At 42.0% G+C, this 20,640-nt stretch overlaps 1 protein-coding gene across 1 annotated transcript; it reads right to left on the bottom strand.

The window, feature by feature from the left end:
- Window positions 1-1,474: 1,474 nt before the first annotated feature.
- rnaseh1 (ribonuclease H1) lies at window positions 1,475-19,115 on the bottom strand. Its single transcript, XM_038800337.1, has 8 exons — window positions 18,911-19,115; window positions 12,988-13,109; window positions 11,270-11,431; window positions 8,949-9,048; window positions 5,502-5,556; window positions 5,142-5,226; window positions 3,785-3,909; window positions 1,475-2,587 (listed from the first exon to the last, which is right to left on the bottom strand). The coding sequence occupies exons 1-8, from the start codon at window positions 19,012-19,014 to the stop codon at window positions 2,501-2,503; spliced, it is 840 nt and encodes a 279-aa protein (XP_038656265.1). The 5' UTR covers window positions 19,015-19,115; the 3' UTR covers window positions 1,475-2,500.
- Between the last annotated feature and the right edge of the window lie 1,525 nt (window positions 19,116-20,640).

The raw sequence follows: 20,640 nt of genomic DNA, 5'->3' as shown, positions 1-20,640 counted from the left end.
CTTCAGGAAGCGAAGTGTCACCCACACCCTGTCTGTGCCAATGGTGCCCAGGTGGAGATGGTTTACAGCTTCAAATTCCTAGGTATAAACATAACCAAAAATCTGTTCTGGTCCACCCACGCTATGACCAAGAAAGCACAACAGCGCCTATACTTCCTCAAAAAATTAAGGAAATTCAGTATGTCCACAATGACTCTTACCAATTTTAATAGATGTACCAAAGAAAGCATCCTATCTGGCTGCATCATAGCTTAGCATGCCAACTGCTCGGCCCAAGACCGTAAGAAACTAGAGTTGTGAACAAAGCCCAGAGCATCACCCGAGCCCCCATCCCATCCATCGACTCTGTCTACACCTCCCACTACCTTGGGAAAGCAGGCAGCATAATCAAAGACCCCTTCCACCTGGGCTATTCTCTCTTCCAGCCTATTCCACAGGCAGATGATACAAAAGTTTGAGAATACACATCAAAATTCACAAACTGTTTCTTGCCCACTGTGACCAGGTTTCTGAACAGCCCTATTATGGACTGAACTGATCTTTCTACAGTTGTAGCACTACATTCTGTATGCATCACCCGATGTACATATTTATGTATCAACATTGTGTATTTATTGCATGTTTTATGTTTTCATGTATGGAGCGATCTTCCTGGACTGTACCCAGAACAAACTTTTCACTGAAAATCAGTACACATGATAAATCTAAATATGGATACAAACTTCTTCAAAATGAGAAGTCACACATGTACATGATATTGAACATCATGCAGTGAATGTCCAGACTCTGATTTTATGATGGAATGAAAACCACTGACAAAGCAGATGTTTTGGGTCCAGAATACTACTCTGAGGAACTCCTGCAGTGAAGTCCTGGTACTGAGATGATTGGCCTCCAACAACCATAATCATCATTTTAGCATGATTCCAACCAGTGGAGCGTTTTCTCCCATTCCCATTCATTTCAGTTTTGTTAGGGGCCCTTGATGCCACACCGTCAAATGCTGCCTTGACGTCAAGGACAGTCACTCTCACCTCACCTTTTGAGTTTAGCCCTTTTTTCTATATCTGGAAGACTTTGATGAGGTCAGGTTCTAAGCTCTGGGAGAACATAAACATGGTTCAGTCAGCATGTTATTGCTGTGTGAGTGCTGCTTGATGGAAGGCATCATCGACATCTTCCATCACTTTGCTGATGATCGAGCAGAGGCTGATGTGCCGTTAATTGGCCAGACTAGATTTGTCTTGGTTTTCATGGATAAGATGTACCTTGCAATTTTCCACATTGTTGCATAGATGCCAGTGTTGTAGCTGTACTGAGTATTCTGATGTAAACATTATGGTTTAATGAGTTTGGTTGAGATTCTAGACTATCAGTCAAGCAGTTTCAGTGTACTTTCAGAAGTATTCTGGTGTGACAAAGAATTATTGCACAAATTATTAGGTTCTTGAATAGCAAAAAAAAGACTAAAATCTATCAAAAATAGAAAATTTATTTAATTTGAGTCTGGAAACAAACCTATGTACAAAACAGGCCAACTCTAAAAAGAGATTTTTTTTGTTATTGTTGATTTCTGTATCATATTGTAATATATTATGTAAAATCAAAAGTCAACTCATCCACCCTTTGTGACTGGGTTCATGTGCAAGTTCATTACTATGACAAAACAGAACTTACAAAAATAAAACTTAATGTAAATGATTAGACAAAAGAAAACTCGAAACAGGAATCAAAAATGTGTATTGTTTGAACATTTGAATTTAGATTGGAACCTCATACACCAATCCAAATCCAAAAAAATTATAACATTATGTACAACCAAATCACTTAAATAAATGCAAATGATTCACATGAACATATGTGAAAACCCACAATTATAATGTACACTTATTTGAAGGTTTGCAACGTAATGCATTAGAAACAGCAACATGCTGTATTGTGCTAATGAGAGAGAGAGACCCAGGTTCACATTCACAATGATGCATATCTGGAAAGCTTGGCCATTTTTGATTCGAGCCTGAAAATTTTCCCAAGGGGAAAAGCAAACACTGGAGGAATTAGAAAGATGAAAATAAATTCCCTAAATGTTTTCTATTCTGCAACCTTAGCAACCAGCTCAAATGAGCATTATAAGCTTTAGAGAAAAAAAATGATGGAATACTTCTCAATTGCAGAATCCTGACAGTTCAATGAGAAAAAATCAGTTTGTTTTCCTCACTAAAACACATTTCGAAGACTCACCCACTAGCAGTTTTGGAATTTCGGGAACTTGATAACTACAATAAGTTCCTAGTATACATTATTGGCAGCGGAAGCAGCTCTCCATTAGTGCAGCTTTGGAAGATTAACCCTAATAAAAAGCATGGTTTGAGTCACTGCAAGGAAGCTTTACAATAAACAGATGACTAAATAAAATTTGTTTTGCATCAGTTTGATGCACACATTTCAGATTTGCATCGATGCATAAATGTGAACTGCAAAGTGCATTTCCAAGTGTTAGTTAACATTGTGGCTTGGAGGCTCCATCCTTAGCTAGACTATCTGCTGCTTCATTTCCTGTGAAACCAGCATGACCAGGCACATGTATCTGCAAAACAAGGAGAAACAAGTCATACATCGAGCCACTCAGTCTTGTGAACATCAGGTTCCATAATTCATAGGTTGGAGAAAATAACATTTAGTTTAGGAATTGGATTTTGAAATGCAGATCAATGGAAATAATAATTGATCGATTTAAAACTGGTGACAACCCTAATGTAAATGCAAATCTAATTTCCCCAACTGGAGGGCTAGGACCTTCTATCTGATCTGTTTTCAGAAGAGTTGAAAAGGGGGGCACAAAGAAGGGAAAACAATGAAAAAGAAAAACTGAGAGAAGCAGTGAGGGAAATTGAGAAAAGCCAGTAGACATGAAGGTCATACAGAAAAGGAAAGACAGCAATCAAATGTGTGAGGCATGAGCAAGCAGAAGACAGGCAGCCAAGAGATGGTGAGACAAAAGATCAGGGTATGGTGACAAGCAAACAGCCCAAGGAAAGAGGGACAATTATTTTACTTTTGTTGTTGAGTTACAATACAGGCAGCAATTAGCAATTATGAGAAAGAGTTTTGATATCATAATTGTAATTTCCATTAGTGACTCACTGGACGGTTTCCAAGTTTTTTTAGGATATTCCCAAATAGGAAAACACAATTTAAATTGTCAGAATACAATAATACAAGGGTGGTGCGGTGGTGCAGTGGTTAGCATTGCTGCCTCAAGGCGCTGAGGTCCCAGGTTGGATCCTGGCTCTGGGTCGCTGACCATGTGGAGGTTGCACGTTCTCCCTGAGTCTGTGTGGCTCTCACCCCCACAACCCAAAAGATGTGCAGGGTAGGTGGATTTGCCATGCTTAATTGCCCCTTAATTGGAAAAAAATAATTGGATACTCTTAAATTTATAAATTAAAAGAATACAATGATACAGAAAATGGTCATAGCTCGAAGCTTCTAGAAAACAAGGATAAATATTCAGAGATTTTGAAGTGGCAAAACTTTAAAATTCTTTCACCCATTACATTTAACACTAGAAAATGAAAATAATAAGTAATTTTAATATTTTTCTCTTGTAAATTAATGCAATATAAAAGATTAATATCATCCAGCAACTACATATGATTAATTAGCTTATGGTCATTTGGGGGATTCTATTTACCCCAAAGCCCACAGCAGAGGAGAATATGAACATCAGATCAATTCTCAATATTTTTCTCTTGATGTTTGGCTTCGAACAAAAATTGCATACCCATTCGACATTTATACCAGAGGTCAATTTGTCAAGTCTTTGAAAGTCCTCTTTGTTGATTACTGATCCTCCAGAACTAGGCTTCCAGCCATTAATCTTCCAAGATTTGATCCACTTTGTGATGCCTATTGGAAGAACAAATTTTTATTTCTTGGCATCTTTCAAAAGCTTAGGACTTATGAAAATACTTAGAAAGTACTTTGTAGTTGCTGCTGTAATTGTAATGTAGGTAACAGCAGCCAATTTGGAAACAAATCCTTTGCACAAGTTCAATCTAAAGGGCACAGCCTTATAGTTACTCTTTCTAATCATTTCAGCAAATCAAATGCAAGGATTAGCATCAGTAGACTATTAAACAGCACAAGCGGAGAGCAAGAGCCTGATCTACAACAGTGCATTTCCTGGCAGAAATGAGCAAATAGTAAGCAGAAACAGAAATTAATTCTGTTTTAAAGTATAGTCCTCATGATGTGGACACTTGTAGGAGAGGCAACTTATTGGTTGCCCCGAGGTTGTGGAGTCTCTTTCTTTTATGACTCCAGTCCATGTGGCAATGCTGTAATATAGAAAGATCCAGAATTTTGACCCAGCAATGCCGATGGACCAGCAATGCCTGCCCAGGGCAGAATTGAGTGCCACTGAGAGATATATGATTATATTCCAATGTACCTACTATGCCTATTCTTTTTGGCTTTAGAAGTTGTTGGTTTCAGAAGTTCGACCATGGAACACTTGACAACTTACAGTGTATCTTGGAGATAGTGCAAATTGCAGCTGCACTATTCCAGTCATGGAAGGGTTAACTAAATATTTAAGCTTACAGATGTAGTGCTGCTTAAGTTGATTTTTGAGCCAAGGAAAAATGTAATAACAAAATCAAAATGCAATCTGTGATAAAATAAGATGGTGCAGATGCAGAGCACCAATACATTATTAGTTTCAAACAAAAATGCAATGTATTCCCTCAACAACTATATGTATACAGAAATATGCAACTCTGACAGATCTTGGGTTTGATCCATTATCTTAGCGGAGTAGCTGCTTAGATGATGGCAAAAATATTGAACAACAAGCCTCAGTCACTTGCATTAAAGAGAAAAAAAGCTCATTCCTATTCCGAGTCACCATTCAGCTAGAAACTGCATGCGCTTAGTAGATGATGTTCCTCACTTGTGGAAAGTTGACACTCTACGTAGGCTCACAGTAACATGGAGGTGGTCACCATGAATCAGTGCTTTCAAGTTTATAAATGCAAAAAGATATTGGAAGTTCATAGTTTGACTTTATGGTAAGTTAGGTATTCCACATACGGGGATAATAAGGCTTTGGCATCACTTCATAGGTTTGAGCTACTTACCATTAATTGTAAACATGCTATCTGTGAAAATAACCAGTTTTTCAATATTTAGTTCCTTGGCCTGCTCGATTGCACGACAAGCTGCCTAAACAAGGAAAAATATAACGAGAACAAGCAATTTTTGTAACTTTTAGTTCAAATATTGTTAGAAAAGTATTGTTCGATAGCTTTGCATGTTTTACAAATCCAGTGTGCATGTCGTAATTGCGACAGCAGTCTAAGAACTGTTTAGCCATCAATCTAAATTCCTATTAAAATAACATAATGGATGCAATCACAATAAAAACGTATCCATATTTATTCTCACACAAATGAGACTTGGCAACATTTTAGATAGATTTTCCCAGACCAAATACTTACAACTATTTCTGCCCTTTGGTTGGTCTGTCTTCCCGAAAGTCTTTCACTAAGGTTTCTGAGAAATAAAGTTAAGAAAGATCAATGGTAGAAAAGAGTGGGTCGGGTACAGGTGGTTAAAATGAACGTGTTACCGCGATTTCTGTTTTTCAATGCCTGCCGATTTTCCGGCCAACGGCATTTTTCAGAGAGATTGAGGGAAGGATTACTTCGTTCATATGGGGAAGGAAGGTGGCCAGAGTTAGAAAGGTGCTGCTACAGAGGGGAAGGCAGGCAGGGGGTTTGGGTCTTCCGAACCTGATGTATTATTACTGGGCGGAGAATGTGGAGAAGGTGCGGAGCTGGGTCAGAGGGGTTGATGCCCAGTGGGTCAGAACGTAGGAGCGTTTGTGCAGGGGGTCGGGATTGAAAGAACTAGCAACAGCGCCGCTCCCGATAGGCCCGGGGAAATACTCATGGAGTCCGGTAATAATAGCTTCATTGAGAATTTGGAGGCAGTTTCGCCAACAATTTGGGTTGGGGCAGGGTCAAGGGAAATGCCGATTCGGGGGAAACCACAGATTTGAGCCAGGGAGGTGGGATGGAAATTTTTGGAAATGGGAAAAGGGGATTAAGACACTAAAAGATTTGTTTCTTAGGGGTCGGTTTGCAGGATTGAAGGAGCTGGAAGCAAAGTATGGGCTGGAGCAGGGGGAAATAGAACATAGAACAGTACAGCACAGAACAGGCCCTTCGGCCCTTGATGTTGTGCCGAGCAATGATCACCCTACTCAAACCCATGTATCCACCCTATACCCATAACCCAACAACCCCCCCTTAACCTTACTTTTTAGGACACTACGGGCAATTTAGCATGGCCAATCCACCTAACCCGCACATCTTTGGACTGTGGGAGGAAACCGGAGCACCCGGAGGAAACCCACGCACACACGGGGAGGACGTGCAGACTCCACACAGTGATCCAGCCGGGAATCGAACCTGGGACCCTGGAGCTGTGAAGCATTTATGCTAACCACCAGGTACATGCAGGTTCAAGATTTTGCCAGAAAGGAGATACAGAGCTTCCCGGTGGAGCCGGCCTCTACATTGCTGGAGGTGGTGCTGATGACAGGGGGACTGGAGGGGGGATATTGTCAGCGGTTTATAGAGCTATTTTGGAAGAGGAGAAGGCTCCACTGGAAGGGATCAAAGCAAAGTGGGAGGAAGAGTTGGAAGAGGATATGGAGAAGGGTTTCTGGTGCGAGGTGCTCCGGAGAGTGAATGCCTCCACCTTGTGCGCGAGGTTGGGGCTGATACAGCTGAAGGTGGTATACAGAGCACACCTCACGAGGGCAAGGATGAGCCGATTCTTTGAAGGAGTAGAAGGCGTGTGTGAACGTTGTGGGTGGGGCCCCGCTAATCACGTTCATATGTTTTGGTCCTGTCTAAAGCTAGAGGATTACTGGAAGGAGGTTTTTAGGGTAATTTTTAAAGTGGTGCACGTGAAACTGGACCCAGGGAGGCCATATTTGGGGTGTCGGACCAGCCAGGGTTGGAAACGGGTGCGGAGGCAGATGTTGTAGCCTTCGCCTCGTTGATCGCCCGAAGGCAGATCCTGATTGATTGGAGAGAAACCTCTCCACCCTGTGCCCTGGCGTGGCGGGGGGATCTGTTGGAATTCTTGACTCTTGAGAAGGTTAAGTTTGAACTGAGGGGAAGGATGGAGGGGTTCTCCAATTCATGGGCATTATTCATTATGCACTTTCAAGAACTGGATAACATCGAACACGAGTTGGGGTTTGTGGTTGGGAGGGTTGGGGGCTGTGTGTTAATGGCGACTATGGGTGATTCCTGATTCCTTTTTGTCATTTGTTTGTGTGAACATGCGGGCTAATGCTTGGGGTTTGGTGGGAAGATGGGATCGTTGTTATCGATATGGGGATTGACATATTTGTTGCTGATTATTGTTTATTGCTGGTGGGTGTAAATTTGGGAGAAAATGTGAAAAAGGAGAATAAAAATATATATATATTTTTTTTTTAAAGGTGGAAAAGAGCACTGAAAAAAATGAGACTACAAAATTCCAAAACCTCTTACATTTCCAGGACGGAATGTGGTTGCTGGCAAAGACCTATGGTGTCTCAGGACTGGAAAAGTGAAATAGATGTCATGACATATTGCAGATTATTATTTAGCTCTACATTCAGAAGACTCAAGAACTCTTACTGAACTTTGAGCACAGCAAATCTCTGGTATATTCTAGAGAGGGGTAATTTTTATTTAAATTATTTTATCCTATTTTCCTCATCTATCCTGCATTTACAAGGCATCATCCATACCTCAAAAGCTCCACAAAAGAACCCTGCTCGATGCTTCATCCGTAAAAGATAGCCGTCCATCACATGAGACGAAAGTTTGTCCCATGCTAGTCAATTGTGTTAAACATCACCTGGTAATGCTCAGGTGATCCACTATAGCATAGCAACCTCTGCTGCTTTTGCTGCAGAAGACGACAGTGGGCTGATAAGATGCATAGTTGTTGGCCTCTATTTTCCCCTGGTACTGTTCTTGACTTTTTTGTTTCTGCTCACCTCTTCCAATGCCCTTCCAGCCAGCCTCTGAAGGTCATGGCCATCAGCAACCATCTCCCACCTGCCATCTTCATATCTCACTTACAGTCACTCTTGTAGCAAAGTTATGGATGCCCTGTGGGTTTTGACTGTGTGGTTAGGTCACTGCACATGCCTTAGGTTGGCTGTTATCCATCAGATATCCATCCATCCAACCTGGTTGAACAAGTGCAGATGTTGTTGACTTGGCAATGAGTGTATACTGATAAAATTAGCATGCTACAGCACCTTTGATTTGGTGTCCTTGGCCCCATAAGAGTTGCTGAGGATGCGTCTGAGACAGTGAGGGTGGGAAGTAAAGTGTTCAGCCTTATCCTGCCTTGCATTGTACATTATACCACTGTAGTGAGACCTGGACAGAGGGCTGAGGGCGCAAGCTTAGTCGACGTGCAATTTGTGTTTTCATTTAGGTTGTTGTTTCATGCATTCATGCTTTGATTGGACGTAACAGTTGTAGCATTTGCTATATGCATGTTATTTCAGCATTGAGTAAGATTTCTGGCGATTGCGGGGCCTATATATGTGAAGCTATCAGGTTCCATCATTACAGTTGTAGGAATCCCCAAGTTACATCAGCACTGGGGCAGAGTTGAACAATCAAAGTTGGCCATCATAACTAAACCAGGGTTACTACAATAGATATTATCCCAGAAGATCAAATACGCATTTGTATTTGATAACATCAAATACTCATTGAAAACTGCCTGATTACAATGGCAAACTTACAGAATTGAAATATAAGCATAGTGAAAAAATGTTCACCTGCAAATCATTTCAATTGCCGATTGTTTTGGAAATACATTGATATTTTTCTATATGGAAAATAAATTCTATTACTTACAGGGAGTGACCAGGTCCCCAGTACACCCCAATTCCAGCCCGAGCTCGATTTTGCCCGTTACCTGAACAGCAGCCATCTGTATAAACTGCAACAGCATCACCTGATCAAAGAAGCAGAAACCCGTGGATTTTGTTCATAATAATGACACCTGATGAACACTTGGAAAATAAGTAAACCCTTAAGCATATGTTTATAGCCAAAACACAGCTGAACTCTGAAATCAGTTTATATTTTCAGCCCAAGGGAATTAGAATTATTTATTTGCACAGTGGCATCAGTTTTCTACTTTCTTATGAATGAGATCATTTATAAGATTTTTGTACTTGTAACTGTCTCCTTTAATTCAAGGTAAAATGGACTATTTTAGCGAGGGGTATACGATCTCATACTAATTTTGCCATGAGACAAATTCACTTAACCTCATTATTATGGAGACCAACTCCAATTGAAACCTATTGAAAATAAGGTACATTTTTTTTACACCTGGACACAATGGAGGAGGCAGCTGGCCTCACTGTTTAGGAGACACAAGAGTCAACCTACAGGGAGATTTTGGGCACATGACCAAAAGCAGGGATTGTTAAGCCAACCAGAGAAAAAAGGATGGTCTTGTATTAATCTTGCATGAAGGGATGAGGTTTATGGAGATTTAAACACCAAGGAGTCAACAGAGTGAACCTTGCTACAGAAGTTTATTGGATTGTTGGAATATTGTGATGAAACTTCCTTTCAAAAAAAAGACATGGGAAGCATCACCCTGGTGGGGCATGAAGAAGAGATCCTGCTATGTTAGGAGGATTTTGGGACTATACACAAGACTAAATCTCTATAAGAGCACAGTGTAATGTTTAAATGTGGAGTGGGGGGTTCCAATTGTGTTAACAAAGTTAATGGGGAGTACCTTTTCTGTAGCCTAGTGTAATAGTTGCCTACTCAGTAATGTTTAGTCAGTTAACTTTTGTTTGTTACAGTAAAAGTCTTAAATTATGAGAATTGTCACATGACCCTTTAGGTTGGTCATTCAGAAATTTATATCCCGTTAAAGATTATTGGTCTCTGTTGTTTTTTTTTACTGTTTGTTATATATTTTGTAAAAAATTTTCAATAAAAATTATTTTAAAAAAAGATTATTGGTCTCAATAGGTATCTTAACATCTTGCTCTTGAAAGGAAGGTCAACATGCAACTAATCTACAGCACAACAATTTGAAATTGGATTGTTGACACAGAAAACACGTCAAAGCGAATTTTAAAATTCAAAGCATGAAATATTAGGTGGGGTAGCCAAAGGCTTCATTGAAATGGTGGATTGTAATGAGTGTCTTAAAGGAGGTGAAAGGGTTTTGGACAGGGATTCCCATCGTGGGGTCCAGGTACTTTGAACACACAACCAAAAATAGTGTGAGAGATAAGCTGTAGAGTTGTAGTGTTTAGAGAAAAAGACCATGAAGAACACAGGTTTTAATTTTTAGGTACTGAGTGACCAGGAGTCAAAGTAGATGAGCAAGGACAGATGGGTGAGAGAGATTACACTCGAGTGTGCTTAATACAGGTTAGAATTTGACTGTTTAACTCTCTAATTTGACATCCCACTCAGCTGTTGAATACCAAATGATTGAGGGTTGAATTAGCTTCGAAATAGAGAACATTTAAATTAAATTTAGCTACAAATATTTCATGCAGTTAAAAATAGTGACCATAGTTGTCTTAATGAACATGCTGTCCGAGTTAGTGCAAATAAAATAAGCCACCACTTATTTATATGTTTTAGTTTCTTCGCAATTTACCACTTTATTTTATATTATTCTTCAATGGGCATCGATCTATCAGCCTACAACCTGCCAACCATTTTCAACACCAGATTCCTTCTGCTTCACTGAAGTTCCAACAGACTGAATACTTTTCGCCCAGGTAATGAATGGGAAATTAATGATGGCTTCCTGAAATAGTTCAACCAGGAAAGCAAAAGGTTCAATGTTTTTCACATTTTTCAGATAACAAAGGAAAGCAAGGGGCACTGGACAAAATAATTAATTGGCAGCCTAAATGGAAATGTTAAAATAAGCTCCAATTACTGGAATCAATGAGATGGGGAGGACAAAATTTAATGCATTAACAAAGTAATACATACCTGCCATGTTCAAAATGGTTAAATAGAAATGGATAATTAATTTGTTCTCTGGATTTTTATCTCAGCATATTTTAGTGGCCGAAGTCAACTAAAAACAGCTCCCATATAATCTTGTATGCAAAAAAACCCATACAATCAATCCAAACTTTAATGTTGCATATATGGAATAACAAGGCAATGCTTTCACTTACCCATGTAGGTAAACTTCTGTTCTGAATCACTGAATGATTTTGCGCTTTTGTAACGTTTTGTGCATGGCTCATCATCAGCATCAAATGACAGTGAATGCTTTTCCCCACTACTGGCCTCTAGTTTCAACTCCTCATTGGCAGGCTTGCTTTGGCCACTACATTCTAAAGAACAGTTTTGAATGATTAGTTCTATTGCAATTTAATTAAAATATGCAGATGTAAAGATAGATTCTCCAGTGATGTGATTTGTTCATAAGGCAGGAACAGTTTTAAGTAAGTAACAAGTGATGGAAAAAATTACTATTTGCAAGTTTATCTGATGGAAGTACTCAAATAGTATTCAGTTTCCAGGAAGATTACATGAAAAGAGCAAGGAGGGTCCAGCATATTTGGCTACATTTTAACCTCTGCCTTGTCATCACTAAATTGGTTCCTTGAACTGGACTGTCAAATAATTTTATAGGCCAAATCAGAGAGGTCCCAAGATCAGGGTAGCAGAATTCAGCCATAGTTACAGGTGTGGCACTAAAATTTATCTTGCGATCCTGTGTTGGGAGGCAGGAGACCAAAAGGAAAATAAAATCAGTAGGGCTTGAATGACTGCTGCCCTCTGTGCATGTACAGAAAATGAACTTGACTTTGATGTCCCATGACAAAACAGACTGCTGTTGGTCACTGTCAATTTAAAACTGACAGTACCCAATTCTTTTTTTCCAACTAAGGCAGAATTTATCGTGCATCCTTAATTTTCCTTGAGAGACCTTTTCGAACTGATGTAGTCCTTGTGAATAATAGTCACTTGTATATTGAAGGTCATCAACAGAAATGTACGTCAAAGAGTCAACACCTTCAATATTTTTTTTTAAAATTTAGATTACCCAATTATTTTTTCCAATTAAGGAGCAATTTAGCATGGCCAATCCACCTACTCTGCACATTTTTGGGTTGTGGGAGGTGAAACCCACGCAGACACGGGGAGAACGTGCAAACTCCACACGGACAGTGACCCAGAGCCGGATCAGCGCCGTGAGGCAGCTGTGCGAACGAATATGCCACCGTGCTGCCCGGTCAACACCTTCAATAAGGAATATGATGGGGCAGCGCGGTGACGCAGTGGTTAGCACTGGGACTGGGGCGGCGAGGACCCGGGTTCGAATCCCGACCCTGGGTCACTGTCCGTGTGGAGTTTGCACATTCTCCCCGTATCTGTGATGGTTTCGCCCCTACAACCCAAAGATGTGCAGGTTAGGTGGATTGGCCATGCTAAACTTTAAAATAGAATCATGTCCGTGACATTCAGAATCTTTAGCAGGATCAACATATTTCTTACAAAAAGAAATCACAGCTCTCTGCTACCTGACTGTCCTCCAACTTAAAATAATGCTAAAAACCACATATCGTTGCCCACACTGCCTTCTGCCTCTTTACAAAACATTGTTGTGCAATGGAGATCACAAACTGGTAAATATTTAAATATCTCATTACTCATCCCAGTTCCTCACGACAGTACGGCTTTACCTCCTTCAAAGCCTCTACTCTTCTATATACTTTAGTTAGTTTAAATTTAATACTCCATGCTTCATCCAAGGAAAGATCGATGCAGTTTTCTAACCTTTATCTAGTGTTTAATGTTGTTGTTATGTTAAAGGGTCACCCCCCCCATACTTTATTATATATTCAAACATATATCTATATATATATATATATATATGCTTTACCTGCTGAGGCAGCTTCTGAACTTGAAGCCACAGTACCTACAAAAGACCATGCATCTTCTTCAGTAGCAAACTTCTTAAAACTGGCAGAAGGAAATTTTTCAACTTGTTCTTTACATTCATTCCTAAGATGATAAAGTATACCATTTGAGAGAAACACATGAGATAAATAATGTCACAATTCTTTAAAATTATAAAATTCTCGATTCTTAAGTGTTAAAAATCTGCCATAAAACTAAAGCATCAATAAAAAGACGCTGTGCTGGGTAATGTGCTGGATTAGAAGGCAATCCACTCATCTCCACCCAAATCAATGTTATTGCGAGGGGTCTAAGACCTCACTGTCTATTTTTAAAGTATACAGATATCCTCATAGCTATTCCTAAAATTTAAAAAACTGAACAAACTGATTTAAAAAAAGCTGAATCTATATCTGCAACCTCTGATCAAAGGGACTTTCCCGGTAGTGCCAAAGAAATTTGCATCTTGGTGACCCCGAAGAGGCACTGAAAATCCCCCTGGGGCCTTACAGACCAAATTAAAAGAGGACTACATAAAGGCTATCTGCACATCATAACCCAAGTTGGCCAACTGGAGTCTATGTGTCTGCTAGGACAAAGGACGCCCCAACCTTCCTATCATTTCTTAATGGTTGAGACATTTAACCATCTCGGATCCAGACGAGGGATACACACCTCTCATAAAAGACAATGTGCAAAGATTAGGGGGTCATGTGACATGGACCTCCAACTGGTAGAACCAGTTACATGGCCTTAATGTACTGCAAACGCTGTCTGCCATTTTATGTCTAACTAGCAGCATCACAGAGTACCTGATCCATGTACACAGTTACTACTGGAACTTCTGTACAATCACCTATAAGTCCGATTCATTGTCACAAGCCTATTTCATAGTGTAACGTCAACTCTACTGAAAAAGTGAATTAAAACTCTGTGAAGCAATATATCGTTGAATATATCATCGGTCTTTGGTTCTGAACTCTGGACCCTCGTGAAACAATATGACTTTTTCTGTGGTCTTTCTACTGTATATCTTTATTTTCTCTATTATTTTACTGTATGAACAGTTTGCTAGGTTGTATGAACAAGGTTGCGACCCTCCTCCCAGTTTAATTGTAAAATTAATTGTAAAAATACAAATCCTTTGAGTTAATCCCATTTCAAGTTTGCTGTGGGGTTATTAATAGAAAATTGGTTCACACCATAAATGAGGGGGAAAGATATGCTTATAAAGAGAGAAGTGAAAAATGCCTTTCAATTTACGGACGGGTGGTAAGAAATTAATGTTGTTTAAATTAACGGTCCTCTTGTGCACAATGGCCCTTTTCTCTTGTAGCTCAAAGGAAATTGTACACTACAATCCATGAATTACATCTCTATCTGATATACTGAAAAATGTACATACATAAATTTATACAAAATAAATGTCTACAATGCACTGAAAAATATATTTACTTCTGTACACTACCTGTCAATGTCTTTTCCCCGCCATTGCCAAATCTTATTTTCCACCCATATTATGAAAGCTGCCTATGTAAATTTCAGACTGTAATTACACAATCCTGAGGGGGTAGGTATTGCTGCCAGTGACAGAAGGATGTTACTGTAACCTGGCAAGTGGAAATTGTTACAAGTATGTGGTTTAAAAATGGGGACTTTGCTTTTAACTTAGGGTAAAATGAAGGGCGTCACGTGAACTGTCCGTCTGACAACAGGCCTGGATGATATGGCAGTTAAAGAGAGAAAGTGTAAGGTGTTCAAAACTTGGAGACAATGGCAGCAGAATGTGTTTACAGTGGCTAGATTACTAATCTCCAAAGTCCGAGGAAGGAATTGAAAATGTTAGATTGTAAGCAGTTATACTTTAAACTTTCCATTTACTTTCATGATATAATACAGTTGGGGTGTAGAGAAAAGCTAATTAGCATTATTACTTGAATACAAGGACTATGTGATTCATGTTGCCATGGAGAAGGCCTTGAGTGGGGCATAAGAATCCTTAGAAAAGCTTGTAACTTGGTCCTTCAATAGTTTTCTAAACTATTACTGAATCCCCCACTCACGTCAGTTTGCCAGGATCAGAGAGAACAAACAGCTAGGAGCACAAAAACTCTACAGGTCACCATGCAGGAATGCAGCTGAAAGATTATGCTTGGATTGAAAAGACCAAATTCGCAAGGGTATAATACAAGTTAGATTGGCCTACGTTGAACTAGAAGCAGACACTCCAGTGAAAATCCTCACTGTGTAATAAATTCTGGTGTTAGAGTAACCAGGCTGGGAAAGGAAAAAAACTGAAGTAAACTTTCGCAAGAAATAATCACTTTGGACTGGTTCTGGGAGAACTGAATCTCGACCTAAGGAAAGGTATAATATTTAAGTGTGAAGCGGGATTTTTGGTTGTGTTAAAATTAAAAGTTTTGTTTGGTAGTTTAAAGTATGAATTGTTTGCACAGATATGGATTAGTCAATATTGCTCCTAGTTGGCTTGTTACAGTCAAAATCTTAAAATGTTAAATCTTGTTACTGTCTTTGAGCTATTAACTGGGTGTTTGCATTACTTTTTAAAAAGTTATTGGTCTATAAGGGGATCGTAACAAAATGTTAAAAACAAAGAATGAATGATATTTGCACACTTAAACCAATTATCCTCCAACATCTAATCAATTCCATCTGAAGACCACATTTGATCGACTAGATCAATTTAATTAAAAATGTATTTTCCATTAAGTGGAGTATTTTAATTCAATGTAATTCTTTTCTGCCAGAGACCTATAATTCCCTTATCACAATTTTATCACACCGTCCCGCCTTTGTGATGATTAGTCTGAAAACAACAGCCCAAGCATACTGCACAAAACTGCCAAAAGAAGCTGGCATTTTCACAATAAGGAGTGCACCTGTGGCATCTTCTTGAGATCACTGAACTAAGAGCAGTCAATGACGGATAGAAAAATACTCCAATCGCATCTCTCAGTGCAGGTATGCTCATGCAAGGAGAATAAAATTTCATTTAAACCCTGTTCATTAACTAAGATTATATGCCATATGCGACCAACCTTCACTGGCTATTCAGTACATGTTTTCATTTTTAGATCGAATATAACATTATAATGTTAAGCAAGCAAAGTATGGCTAACAAGGTCTCTTGTTTACCACAAATTGCCCATCAGATCAAAATATTACAGTTTAATCATTCAAGTTGCAAGAACACAGATTCACAATTGATGTTATAACCCTTTGCTAGCATTTGGCAAATGGAGAGAGAAGGATTATAAAGGCTTTTGTTTTTCTCAGTTTAGTCACAAAATAACGGAGCGCTGAGAGAAGGGAGATTGGGCTGGGCACTGCCTGAAGGCTGACAATTGCTGTGGAGCTGCAGCACTGCAAAAATGAAATCAGCTGTATAAAATACTGTAAACTGTCAATACTGCGAATTCAAGCACCTGACCACATAGCTAATGTGGTCCCACTATCTACTGGAATACTTCGAGGATGTAACGAGTAGAGTTGATGACAGGAAGCCAGTGGATGCGGTTTATTTGGACATTCAGAAGGCTTTAGACAACGTTCCACATTAGATATTAGCGTGCAAAATCTAAGTGTATGGGATTGGGTGAAGTGTATTCAGACAGATAGAAAACTGGTTGTCAAAAAGGAAACAAAGATCGGGGGGGTGGTAGGTAGTGACTAGTGGGGTACCACAAGGATCAGTGTTGGGACCCTAGCTATTCATAATATATATATATTAAGTATTTAGATGAAGAAACCCAAAAATGATCTTTCCAAATTTGCAGATGACACAGCTGGGTGGTGGGTGAGTTGTGAGGAGGATGCAGAGATGCTTCAGTGTGATTTGGTCAAGTTGAGTGAGTGAGCAAATGCACGGCAGATGCTGTATAATGTGGGTAAATGAGAGGTTATCCACTTTAGTAGCAAAAACAGGAAGGTAGATTATCTGAATGACTATAGATTGAGGGGGGAATGTGCAACAAGACGTGGATGTCCTTCTACATCAGTCGCTGAAATTAACCATGCAGGTGTAGCAGGCGAAGATGGCAAATGGTATATTGGCCTCATAGCGAGAGGGCTAGAACAAGGTTAGGAGGTTTTTCAAAGTGCGCCCAATCACGAAGCAATATTGCTTCCACTTTCCAGCAAGCAAAACAAGTGAACTGTGAAGATGAATGGTATTCTTATAAATAAAGGACGGCCAGAGACGCAAGTAGGCAGTTTACCTATTGGGCAGTATCACACAACAGAATCTGCTGGAGAGCTCAGGGCAGGCACGACAAAGCAACGCATGTATTGTTCTGTACCTCTGCTGAACAGCCTACAAAGAAGAAACTTCACTCGGGAAGATAGTATAAAGATGATTTCTTGAGGTATGGTTTTGTCAATTATGCCACTGCAAGTAAGGATGCAATGCCCATGTGTGTTATATGCAGGAAGTCCTGGTACATGGGAGATTTTAGATTTTGAAAGAGGTGATGGGTGAAAACTTCTTTGAGGTTGAGACCCCAAAGTCAGTTATTAACTTAGAGCTGACTCCAAATTAAAAGACTACGTTGCTGTAGTTGACTGATAATATATTAAAATATGCTAAAAGCCCATGAAGTGGTCAGCATTCTGGTGTTGCATCTCCCATAAGTATCCAGTGCTGAGTAAAACACGCATTTTGTTGCTATTGCCTTTCTTGATGATCTATATGTGAGAGGTTGGATTTTCCATTTTCAGAAAGGTTAAGACGGCACAAAGGAACTGGCTGAAGTCTGCACCTGATATGCACATTGCCCTCTCCTTTTGATTCAAGTGGGATCGTGAGGACTAATCAGGCTTCCTTTTCACATTAAAGGTAAGTGAACATGGCAGTCGCAAAGGTCAGTCAGCGTGGGTCTTGGGAAAAATGTTTGAAAAACACCAGTACTGGAACAGGGATGTATTGATGCAATTATACATAACCTTGATGAGACCACGCCTGGAATACGGTGTGCAGTTTTGGTCTCCCATCTGAGGACGGACTTTCTTGCATTGAGACCAGCAAGGGTCTACCAGACTGATTGCTGGGATGGCAGGCCTGATATCATAGAATCTACAGTGCAAAAGGAGGCCATTTGGCCCATTGAGTCTGCACCAGCCCCTGGAAAAAGAACCCTACCTAAGCCCACACCTCCACCCTATCCCGGTAACCCCATCTTTGTGGACACTAAGGGCAATTTAGCATGGTCAATCCACTAAACCTGCACATCTTTTGACCATGGGAGGAAACCAGGGCACCCGGAGGAAACCCACGCAGACACGGGGAGAACAAGCAGACTCCGCACAGTCACCCAAGGCAAAAATCGAACCTGGGACCCTGGAGCTGTGAAGCAACTGTGCTAACTACTGTGCTACTCTGCCGCCCATATAGAGCCATATAGAAATATACAAGACCATAAGACATAGGATCAGAATTAGGCTACTCGGCCAAGAGTCTGCTTCGCCATTCAATCATGGCTGATATGTTTTGCATCCCCATTTCCCCCCATAATCATTGATCCCCTTATTAATCAGGAACCCATCTATCCATCTTAAAAGACACGCAGACACGGGGAGGACGTGCAGACTCCGCACAGACAGTGACCCAGCCGGGAATCGAACCTGGGACCCTGGAGCTGTGAAGCATTTATGCTAACCACCATGCTACCGTGCTGCCCAGGGTCTGACGGGGTATTTTGCAATGTGTGAAAGCTGGTGGAGCTGGCCCGGTGGGTCTCACCCTCCTCGAGTGTTTTACGGAGGGGAAAGGGCCCGCAAGCTGCAAAAGTGGGGCGAGTCTGAAGAGGCTCTTCCTGGGCCGAATGGTCTCCTTCTGCAGTCCCCAATGGAGCAGATCAGGACAAGCTGCGAAACCATCTCTCACTCACCAGGTTGCGTACACTCCGGGCTTCCTGCCAGCCCTCACCGCATAATAAAACCGTCCCTTCATGCTGATCGAGAAGGCCGTAACCAGCCCGCTCAGCCGCCACATCCAAGCCCCAGGACCCCGCCTTCTGATTGGCGAAGAGCAGCGCGTGGCCAACCAACGCCTGTTTGTTTGGATGATGCCAATCAGAATACGTCAGAGACCTTCTCCGCCCTGGGTCAGCTTTTCCACTTCCGGATGAAAACCCGCCCCGTCCCCGTAGCGACATCCGGAGGCGGGGAGGAAACATGGCTTGTATCTACGTTGACACACGTGGGTGCTCCTCCGCCCCGTCCCCAAAGCGGCACCCGGAGGGGGGAGGAGACATGGCTTGTATTACGTAGACACACGTGGGTGCTCCTCCGCCCCGTCCCCACAGCGACACTCGGAGGCGGGGAGGAGACATGGTTTGTTTCTCTGTAGTCACACGTGGGTCGCCTCCGCCCCGTCCCCACAGCGACACCCGGAAGCAGGGAGGAGACATGGCTTGTATTACGTATACACACGTGGGTGCTCGTCCGCCCCGACCCCACAGCGACACCTGGAGGCGGGGAAGAGGCATGGTTGTTTCACAGTCGTCACACGTGGGTCGCCTCCGCCCCGTCCCCACAGCGACACCTGGAGGCGGGGAGGAGCTATGGTTGTTTCTCAGTAGTCACACGTGGGTCGCCTCCGCCCCCACAGCGACACCGGGAGACTGGGAGGAGACAACACGGCACTTATTTTAAAAATGGGTTTTTCATACTTGTTCAGAGAGCTAGATCTGATTCGACTTTTATTACCTTTGGGTTGCCTCAGTTATTGCACAGACATAGAGGGCGCAATTCTCCAATGTCACGCCGGTTGGGAGAATAGCGGGCCGCGCCAGTTTTTCACGCGAAGCCGGTCCTACGCGCTCCTGCTATTCTCCCAAACGGCCAAATGGGTTCCATCGTGTTTCCCGCGTAAAAACACGGAGAATCTCCCGATGCACCCAAAATGGCGATTCTCCGGCCCGGATGGGCCAAAGTCGCGACGTCGTGACGCCATGTCACGCCGTCGCCAGCCAGTCGTGCTGGCTGACGAGCAGTGAGGAGGTGAGCGGACCGTCCCGGAGTCTCGGCAAGCTGGGGAAGGCATCACCGAGAACGCAGCAGCCAGTGATGGGGGGGGGGGGGGGGGAGAGGGAGAAGTGGGAGGGAGGAGAGGAAGAAGTGGGGGGGGGAGAGGGAGAAGTGGGAGGGGGGACAGGGATAGGGGGAGAGGGAGAAGTGGGAGGGGGGAGAGGGAGAAGTGGGGGGAGAGGGAGAAGTGGTGGGAGAGGGAGAAGTGGGGGGGGGAGATGGAGGAGGGGGAGAGGGAAGTGGGAGGGGGGAGAGGGAGAAGTGGGGGGGGGAAGAGTGAGTGAGTGGAGGTGGGAGAGGGAGTGAGTGGAGTGGGTCATCCACCCCCGGCTGCAACATCTCAGCTGCCCTGCTATTGCAGGACGGCGACGAGGACACGGCCGCTGGTTGCCCAGTGGCTGATGGGCACAGGCCACTGACGCACCGGTGAGGAGGATGCATTGTTAACTGCCCGTTGGACGCAGAAAGTGACCAGGGGTTAGGCTGGCCGCGTGTCAGCAGCGCGACCAGGCCACTGGGACACACAGGTATCCCGTGGCAGGCGGCTGCCGAGGTGTCGAATAACCTCCGTCTAACATGTCGTTTCTCT

This window comes from Scyliorhinus canicula, chromosome 6, assembly GCF_902713615.1.
Source record: "Scyliorhinus canicula chromosome 6, sScyCan1.1, whole genome shotgun sequence".
NCBI classification, from domain to species: Eukaryota; Metazoa; Chordata; class Chondrichthyes; order Carcharhiniformes; family Scyliorhinidae; genus Scyliorhinus; species Scyliorhinus canicula.
Note: the sequence above shows the minus strand (reverse complement) of the source record. Positions and strands in the feature narration are given on the sequence as shown.

Coding starts and splice junctions, on each gene's coding strand:
- rnaseh1 (XM_038800337.1), bottom strand. CDS start 19,014: ATGTGGCGGCTGAGCGGGCTGGTTACGGCCTTCTCGATCAGCATGAAG. Junction 9,049..11,269: donor ACAGAAGTTTACCTACATGG/GTAAGTGAAAGC, acceptor TTCTTTGATCAG/GTGATGCTGTTGCAGTTTAT. Junction 5,227..5,501: donor ACCAAAGGGCAGAAATAGTT/GTAAGTATTTGG, acceptor TTCCTTGTTTAG/GCAGCTTGTCGTGCAATCGA.